The sequence below is a fragment of the Delphinus delphis genome, chromosome 15, assembly GCF_949987515.2.
Source record: "Delphinus delphis chromosome 15, mDelDel1.2, whole genome shotgun sequence".
Taxonomy (NCBI): domain Eukaryota; kingdom Metazoa; phylum Chordata; class Mammalia; order Artiodactyla; family Delphinidae; genus Delphinus; species Delphinus delphis.
The window spans coordinates 50,139,693-50,159,194 of NC_082697.1; the positions used below are offsets into that span (position 1 = coordinate 50,139,693).

The following is a 19,502-nucleotide window of genomic DNA, read 5'->3' on the forward strand; positions in this document are numbered from 1 at the left end:
CCTGACTCCGTAGCAGGGACTAAGCCCCAGGCTGAACACAAGCACCTAAGAGCTGCCTCAGGGGCTCAAAACCAGCCCACGTCCCCTGGGACCGGGCTGGGTTGCCCGGCCACACCCGCAAGGACAGTCCCCCGAGAGCGCGCAGCTGCTTGTTCCCGTGCCACGAAGCGCATCTTCCAGCCCAGGAAACGAGGGACAGTGGTGGGCACTGTGCAAAGTCCGTGGTCGTGGTGTGGGGGTGGTCACTGTCTGGCTGCTGCCCCCACGCTAGGCCAACCCTTTAAGAAACATTTAGCTTTGCTACCCAGACGATGTGCGGTGACCAGTCTGGAATTCGAAGGCCACGCTGCCCCAGAAATTTGTCTTTAGTCAGAGCAAGAGGTAGATCCGGTTGTTGCTTTAAAAAAACATAAAGCAACAGAGAATGACTTAAAGCACGTCTGGGCTGACCACGGATAGAAGCGCAGCTCAGGGCAGAGGTACAGTCGGCACATTAGGGGACCCAAAGGGCTGCCCTTCCTCCCCTGGGCACCTCAAGCTGTACAGTCTTAGCAGTGTTACATACACGACTACGTATACTGCATGGGCCATGTGCTTACCTATGGTCTGTGATAGAGTTCCTATGAAACGGATAGTGCCTCCAGCCACTCTTCACTTCCCTGATCAAAAGCCTCTTGCCCACCTGCAGCAGGGAAAAGCCCCTCTGCTGTGGACCAAGACCAGGTCTCAGGCTGCTTCTGGGTTACAGACCCATCACTGCAGACGAGGGTTGCTGGGGTGCCCTATCTCCCGTCCTCCTCTTCCCACTTGAATTTCACCCTTCAATAGTTTTTCTACTCTTTGGCAATTAAAATCTGTCAAATGCTCCTGAGAAGCTCTGAATTCTCACAGGCACAGAGAGGAAGCTGCTTATAGGTAGCCCTTGATTGACAACTTAGAGCAATTTTAATTGCATTTTGCCTGCCGTTTTGAGAGTTTACTACCAAAACCTTTACTGTTTAGGGCTTCCCTCGTGGCACAGCGGTTAAGAATCTGCCTGCCAATGCAGGGGACACGGGTTCAAGCCCTGGTCCGGGAAGATCCCACATTCCGCAGAGCAACTAAGCCCTGCGTGCCACAACTACCGAGCCTGCACTCTAGAGCCTGCGAGCCACAACTCCTGAGCCTGTGTGCCACAACTACTGAAGCTCGGGTGCCTAGAGCCCATGCTCCGCAACAAGAGAAGCCACTGCAATGAGAAGCCTACGCACCGCAAGGAAAAGTAGCCCCCGTTCACCGCAACTAGAGAAAGCCTGTGCGCAGCAACGAAGACCCAACGCAGCCAAAAACAAAAAACAAAAAAAACTTTTCTGTTTAGTGCAATTATTCCTGGACAGACAGATGTTATAAATATTTAGCAACTGCAGAACTTTCAACTAGGAAGTGTCCACTGTAAAGTAAATCAAAACAACTAAATCACAGCCCACGAGACACCAAGCATTGCGAGGCCAGCCAGGTGCCCATATACAACAGGGTTTCCACCAGCACCAGCATCCCCTTGAGTGAAAACCCATGAGACACCAGGAACACCAAGAAGAGTCAGCGACGATGAGACTCGTGGGGAGGGAAGAGACCCGAAGGAGGGTCACAGGGAGTTGGGTGCGGCACACCTCGCGAGCAGAACCCTCACCTTTTGATGAGCTTGATGGACCGGAAGGCTTCGTCCATGTCCCCGACAGCCAGGAAGAAGGTGAAGTTGAGCATGGCGTCCTGCGTGGGCTTGTCACAGTCTTCTAGCCCCACGAAGTCCCGCAGGGGCCTCCTGCCCACCGTCTGGGGGATGCGCTGGGACCCGGAGTCCACCTGGTCCTCGAGGTCCACTTCTCCCGGCTGAACGACAAAGGGCACTGTTTATTTGTGGATCCCTGTAAAGCCAGGGCCCACCCCGGGCCTCTCCCTGGGGGTACTCGTCAGCTGCGGGGACCCTCTGCACACAGACCCAATATTCAGCAATGCTCTCGGCAAACACAACGCACGTCCGCAGGCCCCCTGAAGTTACCAGAACTTGGGGCTCTGGCTTCAGACAGCGGGTGACGCAGGCTGTCAACGCACAGGGACCTGCCAGCCGCTAAGGCACTAACATCAGCTGCTCAACAGCCGTGAACAGTCATGAAAATCCCTACCTCCCAGGGCCATTTGTAAAATTCCTAGAAAGAGCTTTTACTATCAAGTCAGACCTGTGTACATGTGCAGAGGGTATTAAAATCGACGCCAGCATCACTGCAGGTAGAAGTTTCCAAAATGTAACCTGGATTAGTGGTGGTGAGCCCTCTGCTGGTGCTTCTCAGAAACTTCACCTAGTGCAGCCCACCCCCCACCCCTGCCACACCCCCAATGCAGGCAGAGGAAGGAAATCCTGTGGTCCCAGCACAAGCACAGTTTAGTGCACTGTCTGGACCATGCCTTCTGCACCAGCTCCAGCCACAAATCCTTCTCAAGTCCACTTCCCTCCTCCCAGCTAGACGGGGTTCCATGCCCTCCACTCTCCCCTGGGCTGGATCCACACACACACCCCTTGGTCTCCCACCTGGCTTGCTCTCTCTCTGCAGCGTCCATTCGTCTGATTACACAGGCTCCCCCGTGTAGAGAGTTCATGATCCATCTCCTTGGACCCCACTCCCCTACCCTGGCAGTTTCGTATCTGCTGTGACTCTGACTCCTTCACCACCTGCCTCTGACTCAGTTCCCAGAAGCTCCTGTGTCACGGATCCTTCTGAAGTTCAACTGTAGCCCCCAACTTTGGGGGCACTTGATCTGGGCCTTGAAACCCTGGTAGGATTTATCAGACCCAGGTGTGGACGGGGAGACCCTCCAGGCACAGAGCAGAGCATAAGCAGAGGCCAAGAGCAGCCCTGGTCAGGGTTTGTGGCCGAGTGGTGGGGTCACATCCGGCGGGAAGCTGAGTCCTCAAGTTTGGGCTGATTTTGCACTGAGTGGGAAACCTTCAGAAAACGTGGACACAAAAACCATGGGGGGTGGTACTTGCTGTCTGCTGTGGTGTCACAAATCACGAGACAGCAGCCTGACCTCCGTCAGCCTTGCTGTGGGTCTGATGCCCCGTCCTCATTAGAGCCCTGCTCCCCGCGAGCACACGCAGGAATTCTCACAGAAACAAGTGCACCCACGGTCACAGCTCACGGTGCCCCCTGCCTGCATTCACCTTGGGTTCTGCTCTCGAGGGGATGAGCCGCCTGCCCTGAACACATGTGGGAGCTGGGGGCCCAGGGCTGTTCGACTGACACCACACCCTTGAGTGTGCGGACAGGAACCTCGGGACGCCAGGCGCTTCAGGGAAATAGGCTGCGTAGGCCCCTCCTCTCCCGCACTGAGAGATCAAATGAATAAGACTTCCTGTGTTGCAAACACAGGTAAGTGAAATACTTCCTCACCGCAAGCATTAGGAGACAAGACTGTTCGTGCTGCCCCAACGAGGAGCTGATGCCCTGCCAGGCCCCTGACAAAGCTGGAACATGTGAGGTGGGAGGTGTCAGGACACAGACAGCTGTCGCTTAAAACAAAGAAAACCACATCTTGGGGCAACTGCAAAGCTCAGGTAACAGGGAGGAGCATCACGCAGGCCTCTGCTGGGCCAACAGCTCCAAGTGGATGCTCGGGGGGAAGAGAGCTGAGGGGCTGGCGGAGGGGAGGATGGTGCTCAGACTGAAGGAAACAAGCCCAGGCGTGAAGACGAGGGAGACGCCCAAGAGAAGGAGCTCAAAGGCTGTCTCTATGTTTTGAGTCTCAAATCAAAGAGAAATGAAAACGTATAAAAGCACTAAATAAGAATGAAATTCAGAAAAATGCTGGTCTGGAGGCACTGGTCTATTCAAAAGAGGAAACTCAGAAAACCTGCATGGACGGAGCGCAGGGGGTCCTGGAATCGAAACCACACAGCCTCACAAAGTTCACTGCAACGGATCACAAGTCAAAGTGCAGAAAAGACTATTCGCTGCCGACCTCGATGGCTGGGGATACTGTTCCCAGGGGCAACCCTGGCCTGTGGTCTCAGGGGGGCACGTTGCACGAGGGCTTCAGCACAGCCTGAGACCCACAGACCCACACGGCTCGCCCATGACAGTCACAGAACAAAGAGCAGAGAGCCCACCCTGGGCCTTCCTGCCAAACCTCTTCAGGTCAGTAATAACCCTGGGAGGGGCCCGGGGAGACCTGCGTCCTGGCTTCTGAGCAGACAGCCGTTCACACAGGCAAGGGGCCTCAGCTCTGGAGCTGGCAGAGATAGCCAAGCTCAGATGGCATGTCCACCATCTCTGGGGGTCCTCTGGGGTCTGCCCTTACCCCTGGCTAAAAAAAGAACACTTGCTAATGGCAAAAAATACAGAGTTCATGTTTAAGGTTGATTTTAAATCACCCTATGCTAAGAGCCAAAAAATATCCAAGTAAAAGTCTACATACTTCAGTCCTTCTTCTGACACAACAGTAAAGAAAGACGCGGCAGGGGAGCCCAAAGAGCTGACGACGGGGAGGAGTCTGCAGATTTTACGAGAATAGGAGCAGCAGCGGCCAGCACATTCACAGTCCTGCAGAACGGAAGGCACGAACGACAGGCTGCAGCCTTCAGGTCCCAGCGCGGCCGCGCCTCCTCTGTGCAGGCGGTGTTGGCGCCCGGCTGAGAACAGGTGGCTCAGCCAGTGTTTCAACTCGTCTGGACATTCCGCCACCCCTACCCCCCAGATGCACCCACCCCCGTGATCAGCACGGCATCTCAGGGCAGAGGATGGCTGATTTCAGGTCTAGGAGGGACCGTGGGGACGTGGAGACCAGGTTCCAGGGAAGGCAAATAACTCATCCAAAATACCCTTGTTGGCGGTGGGGGAGGGGGTGGGTGGTGTGTGCTGAAAACAACCCTGTTTGATCAAAAATTTAAAAACACACCCGTGGGACTTCCCTGGTGGTCCAGTGTTTGGGACTTCGCCTTCCAATGCGGGGGTGCGGGTTCGATCCCTGGTGGGAGAGCTAAGATCCCACATGCCTCAGGGCCAAAACACCAAAACATAAAACAGAAGCAACAGTGTAACAAATTCAGTGAAGACTTTAAAAACGGTCCACATCAAAAAAATAAATAAAAATAAAAAAAATAAAAACCACCAGTGTATGTAACGCACACACACGTGGGCAAAGGACAAGACCTCTCCTGAAAGGCTGCCCGCCAGCCTTTCCTAGCAACCATCTCTGGGGGCTGCGACCACGGAGATTTGCAGCATCCTCGGTCTTTATTTCTTTATTTGAAGCTTCTGAATTTCCTACAGTGAATATAGGAATACGTACTTTTAAAAAAACAGCTAGAATTTTTAAAAAGAAGACAGGAAAGTGGAAGGGTACGGTGCCTTTGGGGGACGCCGGAAGGGACAACCCTCAGCAGCACTGCTGCCTGCCTGCCTTTCCCCACACAGAAACCTCGGATCTGCGGGAATCTCAGGCGACAAATCAGGGCACACGGTTTGCTTGTTTAACGGAAGAGCCCCGGTGGGGAGGAGGGCCTGAGACACGGCCGCACACATAGAGGCTCCCACCTTTCTCATGAAGTAATAATGGGGCACTTGGATTCCCAGGAGTGCCTGGAAGACGGGAGGCCGGAGGAAGCTGTCCTGCAACAGGAAGCCGTGCTCTTCAGAGACGAAGAAAGACAGGACCAGCACGTCTGCCTGCAGAGGGAGACGTTCTGTCTTAGTTTGGCAATAACTTTCCTGAATCTCGTCCAATCCCATTTTCACTGCTGGGATATTTACATAAAACACAAAGAAAGTAGAGGGGCCAACACATAGGCACACAGATAACCCCCTTCCTCCTCGGGGCACACAGCAACGACACCAGGCTCCGCTATTCTCTGACGCCCCTCCTGGAGGACACACCTCGTCCGGCCTGGGAGCCACTAGACCCATCTCGCTGACCTTGTGGTGAAAACTAACCCTTCCACCCGCGCTGGTGAGTGAAGCTCAGGAGCTTCAAGAGTAGCCCCTTCAGTTTCTTGACTTTGACATGGAGACTCTGCTCTGCTCTCAGGCAGGGACAGTGGAGAGGCCGATGCTCGGCGGGACCCTGTCCTGCAGGACTCGGCTGCAGACCCTTCTGCCCAGGAGACGCGGAGGCCGAGGGGCTGGTGGCTGCCCTGCTGTGTGAGTGCCTGCGTCTCCTCACCAACTTCACCCAAGACCAGGAGCCCTTCGCCGGCCATGCCCCCACCCTCCAAGTGGGAGCAAGTGCCCCCAATTTGCTCGTCACTAGATCCTCTCTCTCATCTTCGAGTCTCCACTCCAGTGACACAGATGCCAACAGGGCCCCTCTCGCCACTCATGTTTCAGACCCAGAGACCGATTTGCTTCTGAAAACATCAGGGTGTGGAAACCCGCTGCTGGTAGCCTCAGGGGATCCAGCCTCTCACATCCTGGAAGGAAGTCCCTTTGGCAGGGACACAAGTCACCTGAAGCTCTAGGGCCGGCGGGCCTTTGCTGACCTACTGAGGACCCTACGAAAGATCCCTCTGGGTCACAGAGAGGCGCATGCAGCCCCCGGGCTTTCTCAGGGATCACTGGGTGTCCTGCAGGACCCAAGACTTGGAAAGTGTTGGAGTCCTGGGCCCGAGAGTCACCAGTTTTGGGGAGGGACGCCCTGCAAAGCCGGGGGTTGGGGTGGAGACAGGGGCGAGGGGGCCCATTGTTCGGGGGATGACTGAGGAGTCGGCCTCAGTAACTGGACCCCACAGGATGAGCTGAAATCAAGGGGTAAGTTCACGTTAACTGTTTTGATTAAGAGCTCTGAGCTGCCGAGAGAAAATGGCACGTGACAGAGGGTGGGGCCAGCCCTCAGTGTCAACCCAGAGGGGATAGGTGTCCCCCGGCATCCTGGGGGTGAGCGCTTGCTCTCCTGAATCCATTCCCCAGAACTTCCCTGTGGACCATGTTGGGAAGACAGAGCCTGCCACGTCCCCACCAATCTAAACACAAAGGCGACAGCATGTGGTACCGTGGGGCCTGTGCTGGCCTCGCCCAGGGCCTTCCTGTCCGTTGGCTGCAGCGGGGCGCCCGGCACTTCCTGCAAGGCTTCACACACAAACAGCCTGGGCTCACTCTGATCCCAGAAGTGGCTCACAGGCACGAGATTCGTCAGCCTCTCATCTGCAAGGGCCTGGCTTCTGAAAGAGAGAGACAGACCCTCACACACGTGGTACATCAATGCCCCACTGTGTTTTCAGAAACACTCTCCATGCCAACAGAGATGCTGATGGGCCCTCTGTGCCCCAAGACTCAGGCTGCCCTTGTGGACACTCGAGTTGCAGCCCTTTCAGAAGCTCGAGTTCCGACCCCATGACTCCAGAACCTTAGAACCTGGAAAACAGATTAGAGACTCAAGTCCACCCCGACTGACCAGGGGAGTTTGTTTCTATTTCACCTCTGGTTTCCACCACTCGTGATCTCTGAGCTCTTCCAAGGGTGAAGTAAACTTAGCGACAACCTGCCTCGAAGCCAACAAGTAACTGAACATCGTTTTCAACATTTTTTTCAACAAAATCCTCCCAAACCACAATCTTACTTCTTAGTCTCCTGTCCATTAAAGGACAACGTCTCTCTCTGATCTATCTGTCCCCTCTTGAAGTCGAGGATGGTCACTGTGTCCATTTCCACATCGTAGAAGCAGATTCTGGAATCGGGGCTGTTGTCAGCCTGGGGAAGAGAGAGCTGGAGCTCAGGGTACCCGCCCACTGAGAGCCACACGCCTGGAAGAGATGCCCGGGTCATCCACCCAGCCGCTCCCATGAGCGGGCCTCCAGCATTCGTAATTCGAACGTCAGCTTACGTTCATCCTGCTGAAATGGCTATGGATTTACTACTTTCTAATTTCAGAAAACTGAAGACAAATTCTCAGACTGTGCAGGTCGACTATGGCTGTCTAGCTGTTCTTAATACAGACGTGAGTGTGATGTCATCTTACCTGAGGTGGATTAACCATGGGCACAAGGAGGGACCGAGATTCTGATAAACAAATTCTCACGCAAGTGAGTAAAAATGAAGTAAACACCATAGAGAAGCTTCAGAAAAGCTGAGAAAAGGGAACCAGCTTGGTTGTTGGGGCAAAATGCCAAGAACTCATGTAGACTGTTAAACCTTTATCCCCACAGATACCGGGACGGTAAAGGAACGTGCTTACTTAAGAAAAGAAAGGCAAGAAAATGAAAAATTACCGATATCTTAGACAAAAGAAAATACTGTAAGCTTAAAAGCAATGGAAGAAATCACAAATTAAAAATCATCGATAGGTTTGACTAAATAAAAACGCAAGCTTCTGGTCATCACAATTCCCTAAGCAAAATGACAAACAACGAAGTGTCTGGGACACGGTAAGATGGTCCAGGACTCAGTCTCCACCCCAGACACCACGCCCACCCTGCCCCGTCTGCAAGGAGAGGGGCTTCATCCCATCCTCCTCCTCCTGCTTCTCCCAGCCTCTCCTCCCCTGGGGAATGCCAGTGGGGCAGGGGAGCTATCTTTCACTGCAAGCCCCCTCAACCTAGCTCAACTTTTCTTTCTTTGATTTTTTTCTTTCACCAGGGCGAGCATTCCTGACCCTGGTCTGAGCGTTGAGCTCCCTCAAGCTCGCTCTGCTCTTTAGAATCAGGCCTCCGGAGACAATGGTCACTCAGCAGTCCGCACTTCTCACCAGCGTCCACACCCAGCACCAAGGAAAATGCCCTTCCCGGGACTGCCCAGCACCACGTCCCGATACCCTGCCTACCTCCTGTGTGGGTGTCTCCTGCCTGTGTGTGGATACCCGGGCAGTGTCCTGGCCACTGAAGGAATGAGTGACCCAGGACTGCCTGGTGTGCGGTGCCTGCCTGTCTCTCCCCATCAGCTCAGCTGCTTCCCCTCCCTCAGCCTCCCCAGGTCCACCCTGGCCTCTGGCTGGTAGGACCCCCACCTCCAGCCAGACCTCCTGGCTGAGACTCAGGCCTGTGTCTAACTGCCCACAGGCCGCCCTTCAAATCCCTTAACTCAACAACCAGACAGGACCCCCCTCCGTCCCCCAAAGGCTCCTCACCCAGCTCCTCTCAGACCCTGTCCTTCCCTGCCCTACAGCCAAGTATGGCTGTGATGGGCCCCAAGGGATCTTCCACCTTGTGATAGCCCACTGACCACTCAGCCTGGGCCTCCCCCTCTGCCAGTGACCAGAGACCTTGGTGAAGCCATGCTTCTGCCACGGGGTCGCACTCTGACGCCTTGGCGGGGCTGTGCCCCCATCACTTGCCCACCTGGCGAGCCCACACCTGGGCTCAACCTCCACCTCCCCTGGAAGCCTCCGGAACTCTTGAGAGCTGTTCCACCTACCACTGACCTCCAGCCCTTCACCTCTCCTCTCAGCTCTCACCATGTAAAAATTTACTCGAGTCTGCTTCTCCGAGGGGAGGGGCCGATTCCCTGATTTAACCGATCAGTTTGTGTTTACAGTGGCCAGCAAAGTGTGTGGTACATGGAGGGCAACCAGCAATCCACTCTTAAATGAACGAGTGAGAGAATGAGTGAATAAATAAGTGAGCGAATGTGTGAGTGAATGAGTGAGCAAATGAACGTGTGAGTGAATGCATGAGGAGAGCATGAACAGACACTGCCAGGTGGGAAGGCAGTAGCTCCTCCAGAACAGGCAACCCAGCCACCTGCCTCCTTCACACCCACATCGTGTGTTTCTCTAAGCAAGAGGCTCCAAGGTCCTTCCACAGTCATCACCCCTGGTGCCCAGAGAATTTAGTCGGGTGATGGAAAGAGGCAGAAAAGGGAAGAGGTGAGGGTCTCTGCAAAGCAGAAACCACTGCTCCTGATGAAACACGGAGTGAAGGAAGGTGGGGAGGCGAAGGGTGGCCCCAGGCAAGAGGAGAGGCCAGACAGAAAGCTCCCCCACCACTCCGCCCGGCCAGGGAGGAGGGGACGTCAAGAGCGCGGGGTGTGGGGCACAGAAGGGCCAGCTGGAGGGGTGGGAGGAGCTGTGCGCACGAGCGGACTCACCTTGCTGAGGAGGATGCTGATCTTGCTGCCGCTGGCATTGCACCTGAGGGAGGCCATGCCCCCAACGCCCGGGACCAGCCCTGCCAGGCTCTTGCAGCTGCAGTGCACCTTCGCCTCTCTGCGGGGAGGGATGCGGTCTCAGTGGCACCGCCGTGGGATGGCAGGCGCCCCTTCTCCTTGCGGCCTGGAACCTGGGCCCAGAGAACTGAGCTCCGCTTGGGCCCAACTGCTCTCACTTCGGTAATGTGAGACCCAGGAAATGGGCTGAGCTCAGACATAGGGTGATTTTTTATTTTTACATTTTTTTTGTCAAGGTATAATTGACACACATGTTATCTTAGTTTCAGCTGTACAACATAACAATCTGCTACTTGGTGGGTGAGGTTTTAAAATTCTGTTTCTGTGAACAAACACGAACACGTATTTTGTCCCTGTCTCACACAGGAGCAGCTTATTAAGGCTGCTTCATCGTCCCCACAGCACAGCTGGCCGGGGTCTCTGCTGCCCATACTTCATTACAGCTGTGTGCTTTTCCGCTGTGTGGACAAACTAAAATTTATTTAATTAATTCCCTGTTTAGTTGTTTCAGTTTGTTGCCATTAGAAACAACGCTGGCTTGTAGAGGTATCTCATTATGATTTTTTTTGCTTTATTCACATTTCCTTACTTTTCTCCTAGTGTCCTCTGTCTGTCCTAGGCCCCCTGTCCAGGCCCCACTTGACATTTAATTGTCTCGTCTCCCTGGGCCCCTCTGGGCTGGGACAGAGTCTCCAGGCTCATTTGGTGTATTTCCTGCTTCAGTCCCAGTATCAGTCCCAGCATCATTTCTCCGAGGAGATCAGTTCCCTTTACTGCAGGACTTAGAGACCCAGATCCGGGCACGGGATGTGCTCGTTGCTCTTGGGGTGTCATTGCCCTCAGGCCCCCACGGCTGACAGAGCAAGGCTGTGTGTATACTGACTGGTGTGTATCCTCGTAGCCATGGTAACTTTATACGCATCCACCTGCGTCTACGTGAAGCTGCACTCTACTTCAGACTCACATCTCCACCTTGGATGCACCAGCACAGGGGTCACTCCAGCCTCCACCCCTGCTGATCTGGAACCTCCCACCCAGGCGAGAAGCTGGCTCCCTCGGGCTCCCATCCCATCCCTCGGCTGCTCATGTCCAGCCTGGATGGCAGTGTGGGTACTGCTCCCCGAGCCCCGTGGGAACTGACTTCGTCTGCAGAGCACATGCCGCGTGCGGCCCCTTAGCCCTTAGTCTCACGGTCCCACTCGGTGCCAGGGTGACCCAGGCGGCACCTGGTTCCCAGGGAGGCAGTTCCACACACTCACGAATGGTGGGTAGTCCTGCCTCGTCTGCATTCCATCCTGGGATCCCCTGAACTGATTTTTTAAATTTGCAGACATTAAGGCTCACTTTGAGCTGTAAAGTTCTATGGATTTTGACAAATGCACTGTCATGTGTCCATCACATAGTGATGCTGGTCCCTTACCCTTCATGCAAAGATGAAGAATTTAAATCAAGACATAAGACATTTCAAAAAAGTAAGTTGCACATTAATGTTGAAATGAGAACATAAGTAGTTTGCTTCCTCCTCTCCATTTTCTACCCACCACACTACCTCCTGACTAATTTTAAAAATATAATACTTTTATTTGGACAAACACTGTACCTTCGGGATAGATCAAAGCTTTTAAAGTGAGCCAAGTCTGTCCCTACAACCAGGAAATTTCCACAGATGTCAAAGAAGCATGGGTTCCCCTCTGTTTCGGAAAATGGCAGGAGTTGTTTCACAGTCCCCTGAAGAAAAAAGGAGGGAACAGGGAATTCAGGGAGGCTTTATTCACAGGGCCCTGCCATCTGCTGGAGTCTCACCCCACACGGGGAGGGGAGGACGGGGCCCTGCCCCGGGGGGATCCCTGATGCTTACGTTCAGAGGAGGAGACAGGTAGCAGCCAGGTCAACAAGCAAGTACGCACATAACTCAACCTGAGCAAGTGTAGACAGGTGACGGACAGAATGCTAAAACAAAACTATCAAGGTGGCGAGACATTGAATTCCACCTGCTTGCGTTGGTCCAGGAGGTACTGCCTGCAAGGTCTTATGTTAAAGCCCCAATGAAACTGACTGTGTGGCTAGTGTCCTCTAAGTGGTCACATCCAGGGGAGGCCGTGAGTGGAAGGGATGGTGGTCGCGTCACGGATACGTCCATCTGTGAAAACTCACTGAGCTGCACACACAACATGCTTGCTTTCCTGTGTGTACATCATACGTCAGTAAATGCCTGAGAAACAGGTCTTGTCTGTGGGGCAAACCTGAACTGAGACTGGGGAGAAGGAGCCACCTATTGGAGAGCTGAGCCTGGCTTTCCAGGACAAGGAGGAGCCAGCACAGCAGGAAGGAATGTGGTGGCCAAGGGGTGGCCCCCGAGGTGGGCAGTGAGCAGAGGCCAAGTGGGTAATCAGTGCAGGCCAAGGTGGAGAGCCAGATTTTGTTCTACGTGAAGTTGGAAGACTCTGGAGGGTTTTAAAGTGTCACTCTTACTTTAAGAGCATTTTGGAAAGAGTGACTACAGTCAGGCCTGCACAGAGCTTAGGCTTTCGTGTGTCTTGTGCATGGACCGACCCTTGTCCTTGGAGCTGAGAGAGGCTCCTGGCTCAATTCAAGCAGCGCCCAGTAAGTGTCTGCGTGGCATGGTGCTGGGCTGGGAGCAGGGCACCCCAACAGTGAGTGGGCGGCAGGTGGAGGCCTGGTCCCAGTGCAGGGGTAGCGGGGAGCAGGCTGGACGACCGGGGATGGGGGGGCATTCCAACAGAACTTAGTAGACTCCTAGTGCCAGGCACAGAGACTTGAGGAGCAGGCCAGGAAGCTGCATAACCCGTCCAGGAAACTCAGAATGAGGGATAAACAGCATGGGGGTGAGTTCCAAGCTGAGGAATCTGATCTTCATATTGATGCACCCAGTAGGGAGGTTAGTATACGTTTGTGGAACAAGCAAACAACAGTCACAGGCAATGGCTCACGGTGAGGACAGGCTCACTGGTGAGGACAGAGCGAGGCTCTCAGCCTCCTCTGCTCGACCTCTCCTCTGCCGCTCCTGACACGTTGTACGCAGTGCAAACCTGACCTCCTCTCCTTCCACACTGCCTCAATGATATGTCCCAATTCCCAACCCCAGCTTCAGAGCATGGCCTGGGCTCCTGCCTCCAGAGCAGTGTTTCCAGCTGGCTCTGGTGTAAGGATATAGGCTGGGGCGGGGTGGTGGTGGGGGTTCCTGGAGAAAGAAAACCAGGACTGGTATTCTTGACATAAGAGGACCCATTTTAGCCTAAGCCATTTTGTGATCTAAGCCTGGCCACAGTGCTGGTCCTAGAACAGGCCTCAGCAATTAATGATCTTAGGGAGGGAATGCAGAAACAAGGGAGGAGCAGCCTTGGGGCAGGTCCTGGTTCCTCAAGGGATATACATAATAATACACCTTTGAGTTCTGCAGGAAGTAACGCTCCCACCGACTTCAATCCACAGCCTGGACTCTGTTGACCTTTGCCCCAATTCTACCCTGAATTCTCCTCTGCTCAAATGCTTTTGTGAATATGCTTGTGCCCTTAGCTTAAAACTTCCCCAATTTTGCTGTTCAAGAGACACTGTTTTGGGAAAGATCCCCCGTGTTCTCCTTCCTGGCTGCAAGTAATAAATCCTTCCTTCTCCCGATCTTAGCTTGGTTGTGTCTATTGGCTGACATCCACCGAGAGGTGAACCTCGTTTTCAGGTAACACTGGGACATCTCTGAAGGGTGTCCGAGGCACCTCACACTTGCACCCTTCCCCCCCAGCCCTGCTCTGCTTCTGTACTTTCCACCTTAAGGCTCCACAATTAGCACAGACCCGCAAACTAGACAACTAGAATGTCCTCAGTTCCTCCCTCCTACACCAGTTGCTCACCACGCCCCTAACTGCTGACTCTGGCCTGGCTCCCTGCCCATTGTCGCGCTCCAAGCCCCCGGACCTCTCACCTGTGGCCTCTCCTATCTGCCTTCACTGCTCACCAGCTGCCCTAGTCCTTCCCACACAGAAGTGATCTTCTAGGAAGAAAACACAAAACCAAGAAAAAACAAGCCAAAACGCACCGTGTTACTGGGGCTCCACACCTCCTGCCTTCCAACTTCCACATGGTCCCCCGAGCCTTTGCCTCCACGGGTGTCTGTCAGACACCAGCCCCCGCTCAGCTCCCGCCTCTCCTCGCAGTGCCTGGCAGGAAGCACGGGAACCAGCGGGGCTCTGCGCTCCCGCCTGGAGGAAGCTTCTGCGAGAACCATGAGGTACATAATGGCTGTCCCATCACCACACAAACCAGCAACAACTGCAGTTTGTGTGTCATGGATGCACGGGCAGGGAGAAAGGTCTGGAGACACACTCCAGCTTTCCAACGAGAGGAGAGGTGCTAATGGATTCCTTACACAGGCTGGCATTACTTTACTAATCACCATGGTCACATATTCCTTAACCTAAAAATCAACTAAAAAGTCTAAACTCTAGACTGTCTGTGGTCAGACGCTCCTAAGTTCCCTCCAGCTGATTTTTCACCCCTTCCCCAGCAAACCTTTCACCCCTTTCCCAGTATGCCTTTCACCTCTTCCCAGCAGGCCTATCATTCTTTCCCGGTATGCCTTTCACCCCTTTCCCAGCATGCCTTTCGCCCTTTCCCAGCAGGCCTATCATTCTTTCCCAGTATGCCTTTTGCCCCTTCCCAGCAGGCCTTTTCTTCTTTCCCAGTATGCATCTCACCCCTTCCTACAGGCCTATCATTCTTTCTCAGTATGCTTTTCACCCCTTTCCCATCATGCCTTTTGCTCCTTCCCATCAGGCCTATCATTCTTTCCCAGTATGCCTTTCCCCCTTCTCCAGCAGGCCTATCCTTCTTTCCCAGCATGCCTTTCGCCCTTTCCCAGCACGTCTTTCATTCTCTCCCATTATGCCTTTTGCCCCTTTCCCAGTATGCCTCTTGCCCCTTCCCAGCATGCTCTTTGCACCTTCCCATCAGACCTATCATTCTTTCCCAGTATGCCATTCCCCCATTTTCCAGCAGGCCTATCCTTCTTTCCCAGTATGCCTTTCGCCCCTTCCCTGAAGATCTTTCCTTCTTTCCTTGGATGCCTCCACTCTCCAGCTCCTCAGGTCACTCCTCTGATAACCCAGCTGCTCCCTCATCTTTTGTTAGGAGGGCCCCTCCGTGCCTCGGCTTTATGTCCACAGCTGATGCCCCTACACAACTATCAGCAGTATGCAAGGCCCATCCCTCCTTCCCTCCAGCCTCTCTGCCTCCCTTTTGACCTGAAGCAGGGCAGGTATCTCAACAGGCCCCAGCTCCTTCCACCTGCACTTTGCCCCAGGAGGCGAGTGGGGCTGCGGGCGCTTCCCTGACTTGTCAGGTCTCTATTCCAATGCCACCCCCTGCAATACTTCCCACCCACCTCCACACTTCAGTGTGCACCTTTACTGTCTGACCCTCCTGCTAGAAAGTAGAACTGCATGGAAGCTCTTTCAGGAATTGCTGAATGCAAGAGTGGACGCGCAGGCTGTGAGGTACAAGGACACGGACATGGCAGCCCTGGGAAATCAAATGCTGGACCCCAGGAAAGAACTCAGAGCTGGACAAAGCAGTCATACTGAGAGCTAAAACCAGTGCCATAACAAATGTCCTCAACCATGATGCAGAACACTATTGCATGTACTGGGCTGAATGGTAGCCCCTGAAAGATACATCCATTTGGATGTATCTTGGAAAAAGGGTCTTTGCAGATATAATTAAGGATCTCAAAAGGAGACGACTCTGGATTAGGGTGGACCCTAAATCCAAGGACAAGTGTCCTTCTAAGACACAGGGAGAAGGCCATGTAAAGATGGAGGCAAAGACTGGAGTGATCTGTCTACAGGCTGAGGAACGCAAGGAATGCCGGCAACACCAAAAGCTGGAAGGGGCATGGGACCAATTCACCCTCAGAGCCTCAGAAGGAGCCAATCTTGCCCACACCTAGATTTAGGACTTCTGGCCTCCTGAACTGCAAAGAAAATAAATTTCTATTGTTTTAAGCCATAAGTTTGTGGTCATTGGTTATGGCAGGCTCAGGAAACTAATACACCATGTCAGCCCTGGGGGTCCAGCAAGTGTGCATGGGATGTGGGCAGGGTTTCCTTACTGCACACCACCCGGAGGGAACAGAATGGTGTGTTAAAGGCCTGTAATCCTGGAGGCACACATTGCTCCCATCCTGGCCTCACCCTCAGACACATGCAGGGAAAAAGGTCTGCCTAAAGATATGTCCTGAACTGATGACCCCTCAGTCCTCAAGATGCGCATTAAACACAGCAAAATTTCCTCCCATTTCACACCCCCATGCACTCAAGGTCCAGCCATGTAGTCTTTTTCACTGCAAAGGCCACTGCCTCACCTCCTGACTTCTGAAGTCACAGAGCTGTCGATGGAGGGGCTATCCAACAATCCATTTTTACAACCAAGCACCCAGTGCGGGCAATCTGATGTGGTTGAGTGAAGTCATTAAGCAGGCTCTGGCTTGATTTAGAGATGGCATTTTAAACTCTGCTCTAATTGTCTTTAACGTCACAGGCCACTCACTCTAGAGCAGCAATTTACCTGCCAGGTTCGAACTTGGACTCGGTTTGGCTCCACCGTATAAACGTTTTCTTCGTGCATGGCTAACACTGGAGACTCACACAGGAAGGTACCTAAAATTAAAGATAAAGGTCAGGACAGCAGCAGCTAGTCTTGTCATAGCTCCTTAGAGTTTAAGAAGCATTCTCACACTAAAACTAGAACTTTTTGTAGGGCAACTATTGATGAGAAAGACTGAAACCTAGCAGAAAAGATCTTCTACAACTAAGGATATAAAGAAGGAACCACGGTGAGACGGGTAGAAGGGGTGGAGCTGCGGTATAGTCAAGAAGTGTTCTCATGTGTGTTCCCTAATTTTCCTTGGCACCCACAATAGCCTTGTGAAAGGTGCGTTTTCTTTATCTTGCAGATGAGGAAAGTGAGGCTCTGAGACACAGGGACCTGCCAGGGCCACAGCTGCCGGTGATGGCCAGGAGTGGGGACTCAGTGCTGGGCACCCTGCCCTCACCAGTCACTGATGGTCTCTCCTCTTTTATCCCATCTAGCAGTGGTGCTTCCAGTAGCACAGCATCTATGACAGCATGATTGTTCAAGCATCTGCTTATCTTATGTGGAACTTTGGAGACCACAAGCTCTAGTCTCTGGCTCTAGACAGGTTCTTATCTAGTTAGGAAGATGATGACACACAAAAAACAGAAAATAGCTCAGCACCTGTTGTGCTATCCTCTTGGGAGGATAAGTTCACCCTTGCCCCTCAAGGGGTCTATGGTAGAAGAGAGGCGAAGACGTGAATTATCAGCACAATACAGGGCAGGATGGGAAAAGTGTTCCAAGAGAACTTTAGGCAACAAAGTGTTAGAGGAGGAAAAAAAAGTGAGGGAATAATATGAGGGAGAGAGTTGATAACCTGTGGAAAAATATCCCCAGGGAGGTGTGAGGTATTCAAACAAGCACGTGGGGGCATCACCCTGGGAACAGTGCAATGACGAATCCCCCTGTGAGGTAGGAGGGCCTAGGTCAGGATGGGTGAAGACAAGAATTGTGCAGAAGGAGATCTTGCCGAGGAGCACGTCCTGATGGTCACTGTGCTTGGTGGGAAGATGTCCCCAAAGAGATCAGGTCCTAATCCCTGAAACCCATGAATATTAGCTTATATCGCCAAAGATGTTAAGGTCTTGAGATGGGGAGATTATCTTGGATTATGCAAATGGGCCCCAAATGAAATCACAAGTGTCCCTGTAAGAGGGAGGGAGATTTTTAGACAGGAACAATGTGACAGTGGAGGCAGAGACTGGAATGATGTGACCCCAAGCCAAGGACTGCTGGCAGCCACCAAAAGCTGTAAGAAGCAAGGAGCAGAGTCTTCCCTAGAGCCTCTGGGGCTCTGCCAACACCTTGATTTTGGCCAGTGAAACTAATTTTGGACATCTGGCCTCAAGAACTGTGAGAGAATAACTCCTAAACAGCCACTCGTTTTGTGGTCCTTGTTACAGCAGCCCCGTAACTCATACAGACATGTGCTAAAGAGCAGAAGATAAAGTGAAACAGAGAGTCGGAGCGATGGATGGGACAGGTGGAACAGCTCTGAAGATCCACCCTGAAATTTTCAGACAGAGGCTGGCCTTGGTCGAGACCCCACGGGCTCACTGCTGTGCGTGCTCTGGGAAGTTCAGAAGTCAGGTGTGTAGCATCCCTTTCCCCGGAAAGCACTGTGGTTCTCACACTCATGCCAACTTATTTCTGAGCTGTTTCATCGTCCTGGAGCCCAGGAGGGCTGCTGGCCCCAGATCTGGCTGCACTTAACTATCTCAACTAGCTTCTGTAGGGAGGCTGGGGAGGCCCTGGTTGCACAGGGCTAGAGTGGCAGCACCGGCTCTGGAAACGCAGGCCCAGGCACGAGAACTGACATAAGGGTCTCCCCATGGCCCTGGGCCTGCCCTTTGCCCACCTCACAGGCACCAGCACCCACCCCCATTAGATGTGAGTCCCCTTCGTGGGGCTGAAAAGACTCCTACCTGCACTTCGTAATGTGGCTCCAGAAGGCTCAAAGATCACCACCTGTTTTCCATTCCAGACGGCAACAGCATCCTACAAAGAACCACGGAAATTAAAAAGCAACCGGCTGTCTGGGCCTCGTTGTCCCGAATGACCCTAACAACCGACCAGGTCTTCCGTCTGTATCGATGATCCCGCCCAAGCCCATGGTCACCCTGGCAGTGACCTTGGTGGCGAACACTCCGCTGATGTACATGTCTGTGCGCAGGCTGTGCGTCACCCCCGTGGACAGGAAGGACACGCTGAGTAGGCTCGGGGAGACCTGCACCGCGGCCACCTGCTGGTGGAAGTGGGACGACATGGCCTGCTCGCGGAGGATGAGCACGGAGCTGATGCTGTTCACTGCCAGGAGGCTCTTCCTGGAGCCCCACTTCATTCCCACATTGAGAGACAGAAAGGAGAGGTGCAGTCAGGGCAATGTTATAAGTACGAGGATTCATAAACAATTTCCAAGCACTATTTCTTCTTCTTGTTTAAAAACATGATTTTAAAAATTTATAAATATAAAATGTATAATTTGTAGAAAAACTTTAAAATAACAACACTCAGAGTTTAGATCCAGCGGGTAAACTTGTGTGGTTGTTCTCGCTCATGTCTATCCTGACTGGTTGAGCATCTTCTAGAGTTTACTTTACTGACATGAACTTAGGGGCGTCTATGTTTTATAAATGGAAAGCAAATTTACACACTCTAGTGAACTATCCAGACTTCCTCTAGTGATGTCAAGTACCACTTTCATAATTTCATATTAAACTTCCAAAT

General features: G+C 53.0%; 1 protein-coding gene across 2 annotated transcripts in view; it reads right to left on the reverse strand.

The window, feature by feature from the left end:
* The window catches only part of IFT140 (intraflagellar transport 140), a 70,182-nt gene that overhangs the window by 30,850 nt on the left and 19,830 nt on the right, over positions 1 to 19,502 (reverse strand). For both annotated transcript variants that reach the window (XM_060031460.1, XM_060031461.1), the window contains exons 11-19: positions 18,907 to 19,110; positions 18,701 to 18,773; positions 16,707 to 16,798; positions 11,728 to 11,855; positions 10,050 to 10,167; positions 7,588 to 7,718; positions 7,021 to 7,189; positions 5,571 to 5,702; positions 1,670 to 1,869 (exon numbers count right to left, since the gene is read on the reverse strand). In XM_060031460.1, the coding sequence (XP_059887443.1) occupies positions 1,670 to 1,869; positions 5,571 to 5,702; positions 7,021 to 7,189; positions 7,588 to 7,718; positions 10,050 to 10,167; positions 11,728 to 11,855; positions 16,707 to 16,798; positions 18,701 to 18,773; positions 18,907 to 19,110 (1,247 nt within the window). The remainder of the gene's footprint in view (positions 1 to 1,669; positions 1,870 to 5,570; positions 5,703 to 7,020; positions 7,190 to 7,587; positions 7,719 to 10,049; positions 10,168 to 11,727; positions 11,856 to 16,706; positions 16,799 to 18,700; positions 18,774 to 18,906; positions 19,111 to 19,502) is intronic.